The sequence below is a fragment of the Amblyomma maculatum genome, chromosome 1 (genome assembly GCF_055883805.1).
Source record: "Amblyomma maculatum isolate TAMU_Amacu chromosome 1, ASM5588380v1, whole genome shotgun sequence".
Taxonomy (NCBI): Eukaryota; Metazoa; Arthropoda; class Arachnida; order Ixodida; family Ixodidae; genus Amblyomma; species Amblyomma maculatum.
The window spans coordinates 346,326,508-346,339,584 of NC_139344.1; the positions used below are offsets into that span (position 1 = coordinate 346,326,508).

Sequence of the window (13,077 nt, forward strand, 5' to 3'; positions counted from 1 at the left end):
GTAGGAGGCACTGCTGGCTAATCACAAAAATGCCTAATCACAGAAATGCCTAATCACAGAACAGGAAGTCACTAGAAGGAGTTTGAGCCAGCCTTTTCTCTCTCCATATTTGAGAGCGAAGATGAGCCATACCAAAACGTGTTCGTTTTATGACGATAAAGGAAACGGTTGCAGAATCCGACCTTAGCCGGCTGAAGGACAGTGCAGCCATGCATGCAAAGGAAAATGTATAGTTCTTTTATTTCTTTCTCCACTGCATTGTAGGGCAGGCTTAACATAACAAAGATACGAGTGCAGCCACCTGCCTTTATCGCTTTCTTTCTTTTTTCCAAAGGTAGACTGGGGCTGTATCCTTTGTGCCTTCTTTGACCTTTTTCACAGGTGGGTTCTTCTTGTCCTAGAGAGAAAAAATTTTATATTAAGTAATTATTTCAACAGAAGTGAGTTATATTCTGCACACTTTATCTGAAAGTCAAAACACCTTAAATACATCGGTCCTAAATCATGCTGGTCCCCCCTCTCTGCTAAAAATGAGGTAGATCTCGCAACCACGAAATGAAATGAAGTGTTTCTGAAAACTATTGTTGTGAGTGATTGAACTGAGGACAAAAATCCTAATGTGCCACGGCAAATCAGTGACACTGGCATACACAGGCTATGATTAAATGAACTGCTATAAAAATACACAAGGCAAACGACAGGTATGCTGACAGCAATTAGATGCAGATGAACTTACAAGAAGTTTTTTCTTCACAGCCATCTTTTGCTCGACCACTTTGAGCTCTTTTTGTCTTTGCAATCGCTTGGTCAGCTCTCGGTAGCTTTTCTTCATCTCGTGGGTAGCTTCCTGAAAATGATGTATCAGCACACATAAGCAAATGATGAGAAAGAATGCAGCTCCCCCTCCCCCCCCGCAAAAAAAAAAAAAAAAAAAATCAATGGACCCTTGTTTGGAAAGATGGCCAGAGGTCCTTTCTGCAAGCAGGCCAGCCATAAAGAACCACTTTGCATGAATAACGGGAAGGCTAAGCTGAAGAAACAAAAACTATAAACACTAGACAGTCTAAATAATAAGGTATATGGAAGGCAAGTAGCTATATGTCCACATGGTGCATAGAGAGAGAGAGAGAGAGAGAAGCACTTCAACTTGCTTTGTTAAACACCTGGATTTTTTTATGTACCAACACTGCCTCCTGATTTGCCACTTGCAACAGCTACCCATCAAGAGGGTACTCCTTGGATGCAAATCCTTTCAGCTGTCTACATCCTTTCGTGCTGTTAGAAGAAGTATGCAGTTCAGGTGGAAGAACATGGCGGCCCTTTTGTTCTGAACCAAAAGCTGACAGAAAAATGAGGAAGCGTACAGAAGGACAGAAGGATGGCAGTACCTAACTCTTTTAGGACCACCTCATAGGTCATCGATTTAGTTTTGCATGCATTGGCAAACTCAATTTCTGGAGAATGGACGGCAAGTTCCTGTCTTCTTGTTTTTATGTTACTGCAAACAGCACAGTCTGTGCTGCTTTGGCAAGGAATGTTGTATATATAAAATGAGGCCATTCTTAGGCACTGCCTTGTAGCGCGAGCCCTCACCCACCCGCTAACTGCTAGATCAGTTGACAGCGATACTGTAGGCGTCGCTGCAACTTTAGTCCGTGTTTCAGCGGCTACACCCTTGCCAGAATGAAACTGTTTATGACTGAACTTTAGAAATTCTCCATCATTTCATGGATTTGCGGTAGAATGCATAGGTCTCACAACAGTTATCAGGTCACATATCGCCAGAGCTGCTGTCTACAGAGCCATCTCATTTGTCACTGCTGGCAGTTAATTCAGCAGAAAAACAATCATCTTCTGGTGAAGGCACTATAATCTCCTCCTAAGTATAGTGAGGATTCGTTAAAACGGCACACACAGACTGTAGAGCAGTGTGATCTAGTTCTTGCCTCACATTCATTATTGGCGCGACCGCCACCACCGTCTGACGGCAGTCCTTACTCCACCGCCGTATACATCGGCGCACTTTTCACAACCCCTGCACACTGGAAGTAGAGCGGATCCCTTGCACTAGCACCAAAAAAGCATATCAAACTTTGTTATTCTTTTAATAATAATAAGTCATGAGATAAAGGAACTTGAAAAATGAATGCTTCTTGTGAATCGCTGATCCATACGGTGGGAGTTTCTGCTCACAGCAACACGTCACCTGCTGCCGGTGCGGTGCACACTTATCAGGTGTTCTTGAATGCTAGCGCCGCTGCAAAGGCATCACCAAAATAAATCATACCTTTCTTTTACTAAGAGACAGTGGGTTTCACAGTAAAGAAGTTTCATGAATAGGCCATTTAAAATAGCATGCCGCTGATCAATTCCTAAGTGCCTCCGCTGTGGCTTTGGTGTGAAGCAATCTAGGCGAACTAGGGAGGAAGTAGTCCATCGTGTCCTTGGGCGGCATTGTAAGCTTGCGGTGTCCAGTGCTGTAATCCATATCAGTGACCCTATCGTCTACTCTCATGATGTGACTGGGGCAGGACCTGGACTTGACATCAGGCCATGCAAACGATAATGCTGAGACTGGATGGGACTGCAGTACTGGGTGCTTTGTTATAGCGCGCCACACTCTATGCAGTATGCTGCTGCTGCGCCATCAGGCGGTACTCGAAGATTGTGTAAAAGCGCTGTCAGATGGCACTTTTACAATGCCTATTTCATAAGCTGCTTTTGAAATTAGTTTTGGTGTGCAATGTGTATGTTGTTGGATCAGGTCAGCTCGTGCCACTTTTGTTTTCGAGCACCAATGTGCATCCTAAGCTTCCGTCCACTGACAACACTGTTTCCTAGGCTAAAAGCGAAAACTGAGGTCAGAAAGCTCAGTTTAACCACAATTAGTGGCATGACCGCGGTTCAGACCGTGACATAAAATTACTGTAATTTTAGGGAACCGCAGCTAATACTGCTTGAGCACAAAACATGCAGCAGACGACGCACTGCTGGCACCGTGCGTGAGAATCAGTATACGTCATCTACAGCATCGGTCGCCAGACTAGCACGCTGTTCAGGAAGAAACTAAAATACTGATTTAAAAAAATATCTGCAAATCTGATAGACCTGGAACTTGGAGGTTTAATAGCCTGGAACATCAGAAACAAGATGAAATAAACAGTTTATATTTCAAACACGGTGTCATGACCCCAATTAATATTGATGCCTCTTCTTTGAAAGCAGGCTGCATCAGCATAGGAAAAAGGTTCAGTGCCACCAAAATGGCCTGTTTTGAAGCATATAAAGCATTTAGACTTGCCTTAATCACATCCTCTGGAATGTCAGCTATACATTCTTTGTGAAGAGTCTCCAGTTTAGGTCGGTTGAAGGCTCTGCCCAAAAGTGATGGGTGAGTTCCAAGTTTTTCAGCAAAATCGAAGCTGCGAGCTAGAAAGCAGAGAATGAACGAGTACCACATGAGAGAATGTCTAGTTTAATCAAGTTGTAACAAATTCATGTTAAGTTAACTTGATTTGGAACAGATTCTTGAACGTGCACCGATTTTGCATAGCACACAGGTGCCTTTTGTGCTTCGCCTCTGTCGAAACGTCACCACTGTGGTGAGGACTGAGTCCAATTCGGCAATGCAGAGCCACAATTTTATAGAGGTGAAACGCAAGAGGTGCTTGCAGGCTGTAGAATGTTGACAGCAGCCCCCCTGTATGGCAACAGGCTTCTGGCACTGTTCTAGAACATTGCGACTGAAGGCACAGCTTAAACGTACATTCTTTTAGCAGGTGCAGTAGAACAACATCCGAAAGATTACTGAACTGATAATGTACTGATTACAGTTCCTTAAATAAGCAAATAAATGGCTGTAGTTCACTTTACATAGCATAAATTGACAAGCTTTCCCTTTTTATCAAGGCCTATAGTATGCTGTCAAAGGTAGCAAATCGAATCATATGCAGCAAACGTGCATTAGTTGCAACCGGTAGAACTTTAAACCTGTGTAGAGAACCGGTAGAGAAAGAAACCAACTTTTTCAAATACCTTCTTTCTTAGTGTCGACAAAAAAAGTGTGGGTGTTCACGTGCCCGCTGTCGTCACCGAGGAGGTGCAGGTTTGCCTTTAGTCTCGCAATTTTCTACAACAAAACGAAGAAAAAATTTGCCAAAATCAGTATTCACTAGTCGCTCTAGTGAACAGCGATAAATGAAACGACAGACTGTTGTGTACAAGGCACGAGGAAAGTCTGAGATACCTTGGCTTCTGACACGCGTTTTGTGGTGACGTAGTTCAGGTCCTGCGTCTGCATAAGCTTGAGCTGAGCAGGCGTGAACTCCTCTCCTTTAACTCTGTCATGGTGTTCACCTTCCTGTGGATTTACCAGAGGATCAGGACAAGAGCAACGGCAACACTGCTTTCACACCGCTTTGAGGTAAATGGACTTACAGCAAGCTTAGAGTTGACCATGTGCATGTAGAATTCATCTGGGTTTCTTGTGAGCGCTCGCTGGCGCAAGCGCTTTAATCTTAGCTGTTTATTCTGATAATCTCTGCAAAAGAAAGAAATTAAATTAGCGGGTAAGGTACGACAGCTAAAGAACTGACGTAATTGTACCACAATATGAACATCGAGAGGCCAGCAATGATAAACTTCACCTCGCTCGGAGTTTATAATCCTTCTTTTTTTCTAGGACACCCAAGTGACGCCTGGCCTCGGGCTGAAACGCAACGAAAATCATGTAAGTCGATATGAGTAGCGAGGAACACATCGGCTCATTTCAGAAAGTGTGTTTGATTACCTGCTGTCGCTCTTTATGAATTCTCTGGCTTGCCTTCGCTGCTTTCGCGAATGAAGACATACTTGCAGATCTTGGTGAGCGGTATATTGAACTAATATACCTTCTAGTTAACTGTAGTCAGCGGACACGAGAACATAAGCAAACGGCGAGTTAAAAACATGAACTTGGCACACTTCAAAGGCGTGAGAATTTCATGGAAGCTGCCATATTGTCTGGCGCTGACTGCGCTGACGATGGGAATTACGTCAAAAACTGTTAATAGCGATAAATAAAAAAGTGACCCAAAAAACATGTTTACCAAGATTGAGGATAATTTGGTGTTAAATAATTTTGCCATTTGTGTTAAAATAGAGTTTTGTATAAAAAGTAGAAAAAACATATATGTTGATGTTGATGATTGGTGTCGCCATCTGCCAGATAATAAGCAAGGCCAGTAGCTGGACACTGAGAAGCGGTAGTTCAAATAAGTTAAAATTGCTTCAAGTATTTTTGTCTCTTCTTTCCAATTCGTTTGCGCCGAACTAGTTCAGATGACGTATTTTTCGCCGGTACAGAACCACAGCGCCATTGTTCGTCGGATTGCTGAGAAAAAGTTGGAAGGGTTCAGTGCTGCTGAACCGAATATGGAGCGAAAGAATTAGCTGCGGATGACCGAGCGTTGTTGTTGTTGTTGTTGTTGTTGTTGTTGTTGTTGTTCTTCTTCTTCTTCTAAACGGATATGGAAGGAATCACTATCTCACATTAGACCATTCTGCACTATGAAAGGAATGATTGGTGAGCATTAAGAGAGGCTTTTTTCTCAACAGTAGACGCCCAGCTTCTACTGATGATATTACGAACGTTTACTCTCCAATGAGTTGCAATTGTAGTATAAACTAATTAGCTAAGTTTGAAAAAAAAATGCAGCAATGTCTTACTTGTTCGTGATGGCTGCATTTAACACGCGGTGCTTCAGTTTTGCCCCGGCAACATGTATCCAGTGTTCATATTTTTAAACGCTCGAGATGGTATTGCCTTGGAGTACACAGACAGTTTCGTGATTGGAATGAATGCAAAAATCCTATGTATCCATAAACGTTTCTTTTTTTCTCAAATCACTTATGCTTTTTCTGTAATAGCTTTTCCTCGTTTTCTGATGAACAATTTTATTCCTTTTACACCGAATGACTCGCATGATTCGACAGATTTCTATTATTATTTATTATTTGAAACTTTATTGCCGCCGATACAGGAGGTTCCCCTACTCCCCCACCCAGGTACGCAGACCCGAATAGGGGTCTGGGACTCCGCGACTAGAAGCGCGCAAGGATACATTGATTCTTCACGGCCTCAGCCGCCAGGCGGACGACTTCTTTTTGGGTCTCAAGGGTTTAGCTTTGGAGAAGGGATTCCCAAGCTTCCGTGTCATGAATGTTGGCCACTGCCCCAGGCGAAAAGGGGCATTGCCAGATTATGTGATCTAGTGTACCTCTCTGTCCGCAGTGTTTACAGTTTTCGTGTTGTCTGTCACCATCACCTCCCCCCCCCCCCCCCCCCCTATCACTTAAAAGGGTGAGACTAGTTAGAAATCTGTCGATTTCTAACTAGTTTCACCCTTTTAGGTGACAGGGGGGGGGGGGGGATGGTGCTGTGCAAACCAAACTATTTCCCGATGCGTTGTGAGAAGAACTTGCTTCCATCGCAACATTTTATCGGGAATCGATTGGCGTGGTGACCGTACGAGCTCTCAAAAGAACGACAAAGAAAGGAACGGAGCTGGACAGGATGCCGCCGCAGCTAATCGAATCCAATTTGATTCGATCTGAAGGAGAGGGCAAGGGCGTTCAACTCTCCAGTGCTGGTCGACACGGTTCGGCAAATCTCAGGTTTGAAAGGACAGAGTTGCTGTCAGGGCTTCACGGCACCATATTGCGCGATACATAGCAAATAGACAGGCACTATGGTGTAAAGCAGAAATTATTTATGCTGAACAAAATTTGAGAGCGCGTCGGACGCTGTCTCGAAAGCACTTGCACCTTGCTTCACATTTTTTTTTTTGTAGATGTTAAGCCACGAATTATCTGCTCTAGTTGTGTGTGTACTGCGTAGCGAGGCTAAACGATGACCGATAATTATTTATTTATTTGTTATTTTTCCCTGGGGGTCAAACAGGCATTACAGAGGGCAATTGGCAGAAAAAAAGAAAAGGAAACGCAAACAGCTAAAAAAGGCGGGTGCATATATACACATCTTTAGCTAACAAATGGACTGTTACGACCTTGCATCGTTCGCATTTGCGCGCTCTATTGTTCGCCTGTGGGCATGGATAAGTGCTGTGGATATGTGCTGATGGTCCAATGGCTCTAAGTGAGCCTGTTTCCAGGAATCCTGTTTTGTAAGCCTGTTTTGCTTTGTGGACACCCTGCAAATGCCAAATTGACCCTGTCAAGAGAACGTCTAGAAAAACACAAAGAAATGTCCCCCTGCGGGAGATAGCCGGAAGTGCTTTCGTTCAATTGTTCACCCTTCCCGTCGAGAAGCGCTATGGTCAAGTAAGGAATGCCTATTGTCCAAACGAGGCGACAGAGTGACACGTCCGCTGACGTACAGGACAAGAAACGAGCAAGGTGATTACGGCCATTAGAGGATTTTTTGGGAATGCCGGACAAGAAAGGAGCATGACGCATACGGCCATTAGATGATTTCCCGGGAATGCAGGAAAGATTTGCAATTGTCGAAAACGGACAATGCTGGGAGCGTATGCGGCGCGCTCGTGCACTTGGGTTTCTGAGAAGTAAATCCACTTGCCGGAACCAGCTGCCTATCGATTCTTGGCTGAAGAATAGAAATGTACCTCCTCGCCGTTCCCAAGCTTTTCCCGCCAACAAGTGACCAGGCTCAACGAAACAGTCAGTGCTTCAGACCATCAGTGCAGTGATGTGTTCGATTGGATGCCGATATCTGAGGGGCGTGCCCTGGATTTGGTTGGTCAGCATCTTCAGAGAGGGGTTGGACATAGGGGTTTTTAAGGACGCTGCAGAGCACGAAATGTCGCTCTGAGCCCTGGGTAAACGGCTCATCCAGTCGCTTCTCGCTATGAACTCTTAACGCTTGCCATTTTGCTGATGTACCCTTCTTTTTCGTGTAAATAATCATGTAAATAAGTTTGCTCAAAGTGCCAGTAAACCTGCTTGTAAATATTTTACCCACTTCAAAGATTCAATCCTTCTTCAACCCCGAGTCTCTGCACGCTACCAAGTGAAGGCCGGGTCGACTTAGCCCCAGCGTCACGACAGGACAATAAATTAATTGGTACATACAGAACTCGCAGTGCTTATACAACGCAAGCTAAACCTTTGCGAAAATTATTTGTATTGTGGATGGGTGTTTATTTTAAGGTACTAGGACTGGGCAGATCAGCGGCGAACATAGCCAGTAGACAGTCAGGCCGAACACGCGCAGCGATAGCAGTACTACCACTGACTGAAATGTTCCACGCGCACTTCTTTCTTTTCACAAGTGCCCGCGGAACGAAGAGGAGACATCTTGGCAACTTACGGCGTAAGCAGGATGGCAGGGTCGTAATAGGGCTTGAGGCGGGCGTTGGACGTGAACAGTCTCGCGTCCGCGATGGCGGAGATCGTGAGACGGCGTAAGAGGTTCCACAACATAATTAATAGGAGAGGTGCGCTCCAGAAAACGGTATGGGTCATGATATTTGGCAAGAAATTTCGAGAACAGTATAGGAGTACTGGAGGGTATTACACAGCCACACAAGAGCGCCAGACGAGAAGTCCGGTGTCGAGTGTTGGTTGTCATATTATTTATGGCGGCACCGGGTATTAGCCGTCACTGCGCGGGAGATTTGTCGACAGTCTTCCGCATGCTGGGCGGCTTGAAAAACAAGATGATACTCGGATATGTCAGGTTGGTCGGGAGTTTGATAGCAGCAGAAGGGTTATGGCCGTAGAGGAGAAAAAAAGAAGAGAAGCCAGTAGTAGGCGGTGCTACGGTATTGTGAGCGTAAGTGATGTATGGAAAGACGAGATCCTAGTATGAGTGGTTGGAGGCGACGCATACTATTTACAGCATGTCGCCAAGGGTACGGTTGAAGCGGTCAGTGAGGGCATTAGTCTGGGGATGATAGGCGGAGATCGCTATATGAAAAGTGTTGCACTTGGTGAGCAGGGCTTTCACAACGTCACCTAAGAAAACAAATCCTTTGTCACTGAGCAGCTCTCGAGGTGCGCCATGGCGAAGAACAAATCGCTGCAAAATGAAAGAAGCTACTTCTGACGCTGTGGCAGATGGGAGGGCGGCGGTCTCTGCATACCTCGTCAGATGATCAACCGCTGCGATCAGCCCAGCGGTTGCCGGCTGCAGTGTAGGGAAGCAGTCCGTACAAATTGATGCCGACGTGGTCGAAATGGCGTGTTGGACAGGGTAACGGCAGCATCTCTCCAGCAGAACGTTGATGAGGTGGCTTGCGACGTTGAGAGGTGAGGCATGAGCGAACGTACTTGAGTACGAAGGTGCTCATGCCCCGCCAGTAATAACGCAGATGGAGACGAATGTATATCCTGAAGACGTCCGCATGATCGGATTGTGGGTCAGCATGTAAATAGTCACAGATTTGCGAGCGTAGCTGCCGGGGAATGACGAGCAACCACTTGAGGCCATCTGCGCTGTAGCTGCGGCGGTAGAGGAGGTTATCACGAATGGCGAAGTGGGAAGCATGGCGACGGAGAGCACACGATGATTGGAGAGGAAATTGAGAAGTGATCCAGGGTTCTTTCTGCTGCGCTGACGACATGTGGTTAATGTCAAGCGATGCGGAGAATCGTCGTAAAGGGAAAGGCTTGTGACCTCAGCTGGAAGGGGGCAGCGGAAAGGGCATCGGCGTCGTGATGCTTGCGGCTGGAGCGGTAAACAGTGCGAACATCATATTCCTTAAGGCGAAGAGCCCATCTTGCCAGTCTGTCGGACGGGTCTTTCAGTGAGGAAAGCCAGCAAAACGCATGGAGGTCCGTCACTATACCTCAAAAGGCCGGCCATAGAGGTAAGGGCGTAATTTAGAGTGTAAGAGCTCAAATAATCTTAGCACTCTTTTTCAGTAACCGACTAATTGGATTCAGCCTTCGTGAGCGTGCGGTTAGCATAGGCGACCATGTATTAAGCACAGCCTGATTTGCGTTGAGTGAGCACGGCGCCTAGAACAACACCAATGGCGTCCGTGTGGACATCGGTAGGTGCTGTTGGGTCGAAGTGACGCAGGACAGGCGGTGCCGTGAGGATGCGGCGTAAAGTATTGAAGACATCGTCGCATGTTGGCGACAACAGCGAAAGGTCACAACTGCCGAACAGAAGTTCTGTCAAGGAAGCAGTGATGGAAGCAAAATTTCTAATACAACGACAAAAGTAAGAGCACAGCCCGAGGAAGCTACGTAGACCTTTGATGGAAGTCGGTTTGGGAAAGGCTGCTACAGCACGCCGTTTGGCAAGGTCTAGGAATACACCCTCTTTGGAGATAACAAGGCCGAAGATAGTGACCTGGCGTGCGGAAAAACATTTCTTTCTTTTTTTTTCCAATTGAGCTGCAATCCGGCATTAGAGAGGCAGGTCAGAACGGGCTTCAGATTGTAGAGGTGGGTGTCAAAGTCGGGAGAAAAGACAGCGATGTTGTCGAGGTAGCATAGACATGTCTTCCACTTTAGGCCACGCAAAATGGTGTCCACCATCCGCTGAAATGTTGCAGGCGCATTGCAAAGACCCAACGGCATAACTGTAAATTCGTACAATGCGTTGATAGTTACAAGACGGTTTTGGGGCGATCAGCCGCTTCCAGGGGGATCTGACAGTACCGAGAACGTAAATCTAGGGTGGTGGTGGTTAGGAATATGGGTTATTTATGCGGAGGGGATACAAGGGCACATGTTATGTCGGCCTAAAACTCGTGGCGACACTCCTAGTGCCCGGGGGAATGGGGAAATGGGAAGGGGGTATTAATATGGCCAGCACCATGCAAGCAATCAGCTCGGAGAACACTGGCAGGGCGGGGAGTCCGACGTGGTGGCGCCGGTGCAGCGCAGCGCTCTGGGGTAGGTCCAGGCAAAGCCTGGTAAATCCAGGCAAAGCCGCTGTGCCTCAGCGAGGCACAGCGAGGACTGCTGATGTCAGCAGGACGCCACCCCGGTTGATACGACCGCGGCAGCAGGAAGGACCACGATTAACTGCTGCCGAGGCAGCAGCGCGGCGGTTTGTGCTAGAAGACCGCCATTTCCGGCGGCGCGCAGGGGTCCATGCATACAGGGAACACGGGAAGATCCAGAATATCAAGGGTAGATGGCACGCGATCGGCCAGGAGCTGCATCGAGATGTGAAAGAGGGGTGCTGCCACAGCCCGGCAGCTGCGATCTCGGAGAAGGGGCTCACTCGTGCGCCGTCTCTCGCGCGAAGGACGAACCGTAGGGCCTTCTCGGCTGTGTCTGCAGTAGGGTGTTTCCCAACAACCCTCTGCCGTCGCGCCCAAACTACACGTACCAGCATGCACCGCGGCAGTGGCGGTGCCGTGAAAACGGCTGGTGGGGTCGGCCTATTTAAGCACAATGCAATTTTTGCTGAGAGGAAGACCTATACCGTATATTGTTTAATCCTACCAGAAAAATAAGGCATTGTACACTCAAAATCAGCAACAGGAGGGGTCGGACGCAGCCCTATCCGGAGGAGCCAGTCACATCTGTTCATTGAACATCCAATAAAACATTTACGACAGCGACAACAACCGAGGCCTTTATTGCAAACATGCAAAAAAAAAAAAAAAATACGCGCTGTTTAGGAGGAATATAAAATCAGCGCTCAGTTAAGTAGAGGGAGGCGGTGATGAATCGCACGTCAGGCAACGTAACTAAGTGGCGCTTCGTCGCGTTCTTTGCCACTGAAGGTACCGGAGCGCATTACAGCTCGTTACGCGAACATTAAGAAGTCGTTAGCGCTTGCCGAAAGAGGCGCGTTCTCGACAGTGAATAATCTGCAGCGCGAAAATAACCCCGCAACCTGCGCCTAGTAATAGTTTAGCTAATGTACTGTGAGCAAAATAAAAGGAGCGGAATAAAAGGAGACGGTTGGCAAATGATAGTAAGGGAGAAAACTGCGTAAGGCGACGTAGAAGAGCAACGCTACAGCGAGGCTGTTTATGCAGATGTGTTACAGAACGTAAGCCTATGGCAGCGAGACTAGAAAAAAGTACAAGCACAAATTAACACTAACACAGATTATATCACGAGTTGTGGGCGGGACAGAGAGATGGAAGGTTCAGATTATCAGCTTTTATCGCGTTATACCAGCACACTCTGCATGAACCCTCTGTTATACCCCAAAAACTGTGAGAGCACTGCAGGGACTGCACTAGAGAAATGCTAAAGTCCGAGTGTTGTTGCTGTACATGGTACATCGCGCGCCCCTTGTAGCTTTTGCTAGCAAAGCCAGGGCTTGGGCCGCACAGGGGTATTTCTTTTCCTCGGCACACGTTCATTGCAGTGCTTCTGACTGGTGACGTCGTCATCTGTGACGTAACATCCGACGACACATTTTGCGCACACTTCTGGAGCCAAGATTGCCTTGTAGGCATTCGTCTTAATAAACAGTTCGTAGCACCTGCCTTTCGTCGTATGTGTATCTTCCCTGCTTTCGTCAAGGTTTTTGTGCTCACTTCATCCACAATAAGCAATAAAAAAAGTGCTTTTTTAAAGACGGTACCATTTTCATTAGCACAACACCTTGAAAACGTCAATGGAACCATCCCACCAGTTTCTGCCACTTGGTTGGTCCTTTAGATGGTTGTTGCAGCCCTGCAGGTGGCAGTAGCGTTGATTAAAATGGCGCTGAAAAATCATTAATGACTGAAATTTGATTACTTTTATATATTTACTTACAAAGCATATACTATACAGGTGTTGAACACACGCGAAAATCCCTGGGCTGCCTATAGTCGACTGCCTTAAAATGAATCCGAAACTCAGCCTGGTGCACGGTTCTACAGGAAAAATTTGGCATGATGCTCCTTGCGTCAGGCTTCCGGAAGGTGCGCGGTTTTTTGAAACATCCACCCTTTCCAGGATACAAAATGAAAAAAAAAAAAAGAAAACAGTGCGCTTACTCTGTATGGCCTGCATTGAGCTGATCTGCTGCCATCAGCGAGCGCATGCGCGGCACGCGTGCACGAAACAGTCCAGGTACACCCATGGCGCTGAGCCATCCCCCGCGCCGTTGTTCGTCCACGTGACATTTGTTCTACATTCTTTAGAGGACTC

At 46.7% G+C, this 13,077-nt stretch overlaps 1 protein-coding gene across 1 annotated transcript; it reads right to left on the reverse strand.

Annotated features, from left to right (window-relative positions):
* Positions 1 to 214: 214 nt before the first annotated feature.
* LOC146207670 (putative U3 small nucleolar RNA-associated protein 11) lies at positions 215 to 5,022 on the reverse strand. Its single transcript, XM_084589604.1, has 8 exons — positions 4,790 to 5,022; positions 4,647 to 4,708; positions 4,438 to 4,540; positions 4,247 to 4,360; positions 4,036 to 4,129; positions 3,302 to 3,429; positions 737 to 847; positions 215 to 397 (listed from the first exon to the last, which is right to left on the reverse strand). The coding sequence occupies exons 1-8, from the start codon at positions 4,847 to 4,849 to the stop codon at positions 308 to 310; spliced, it is 762 nt and encodes a 253-aa protein (XP_084445730.1). The 5' UTR covers positions 4,850 to 5,022; the 3' UTR covers positions 215 to 307.
* Between the last annotated feature and the right edge of the window lie 8,055 nt (positions 5,023 to 13,077).

Coding starts and splice junctions, on each gene's coding strand:
- LOC146207670 (XM_084589604.1), bottom strand. CDS start 4,849: ATGTCTTCATTCGCGAAAGCAGCGAAGGCAAGCCAGAGAATTCATAAA. Junction 4,709..4,789: donor TTCATAAAGAGCGACAGCAG/GTAATCAAACAC, acceptor GTTGCGTTTCAG/CCCGAGGCCAGGCGTCACTT. Junction 3,430..4,035: donor TGTCGACACTAAGAAAGAAG/GTATTTGAAAAA, acceptor TCTGCTTTCTAG/CTCGCAGCTTCGATTTTGCT.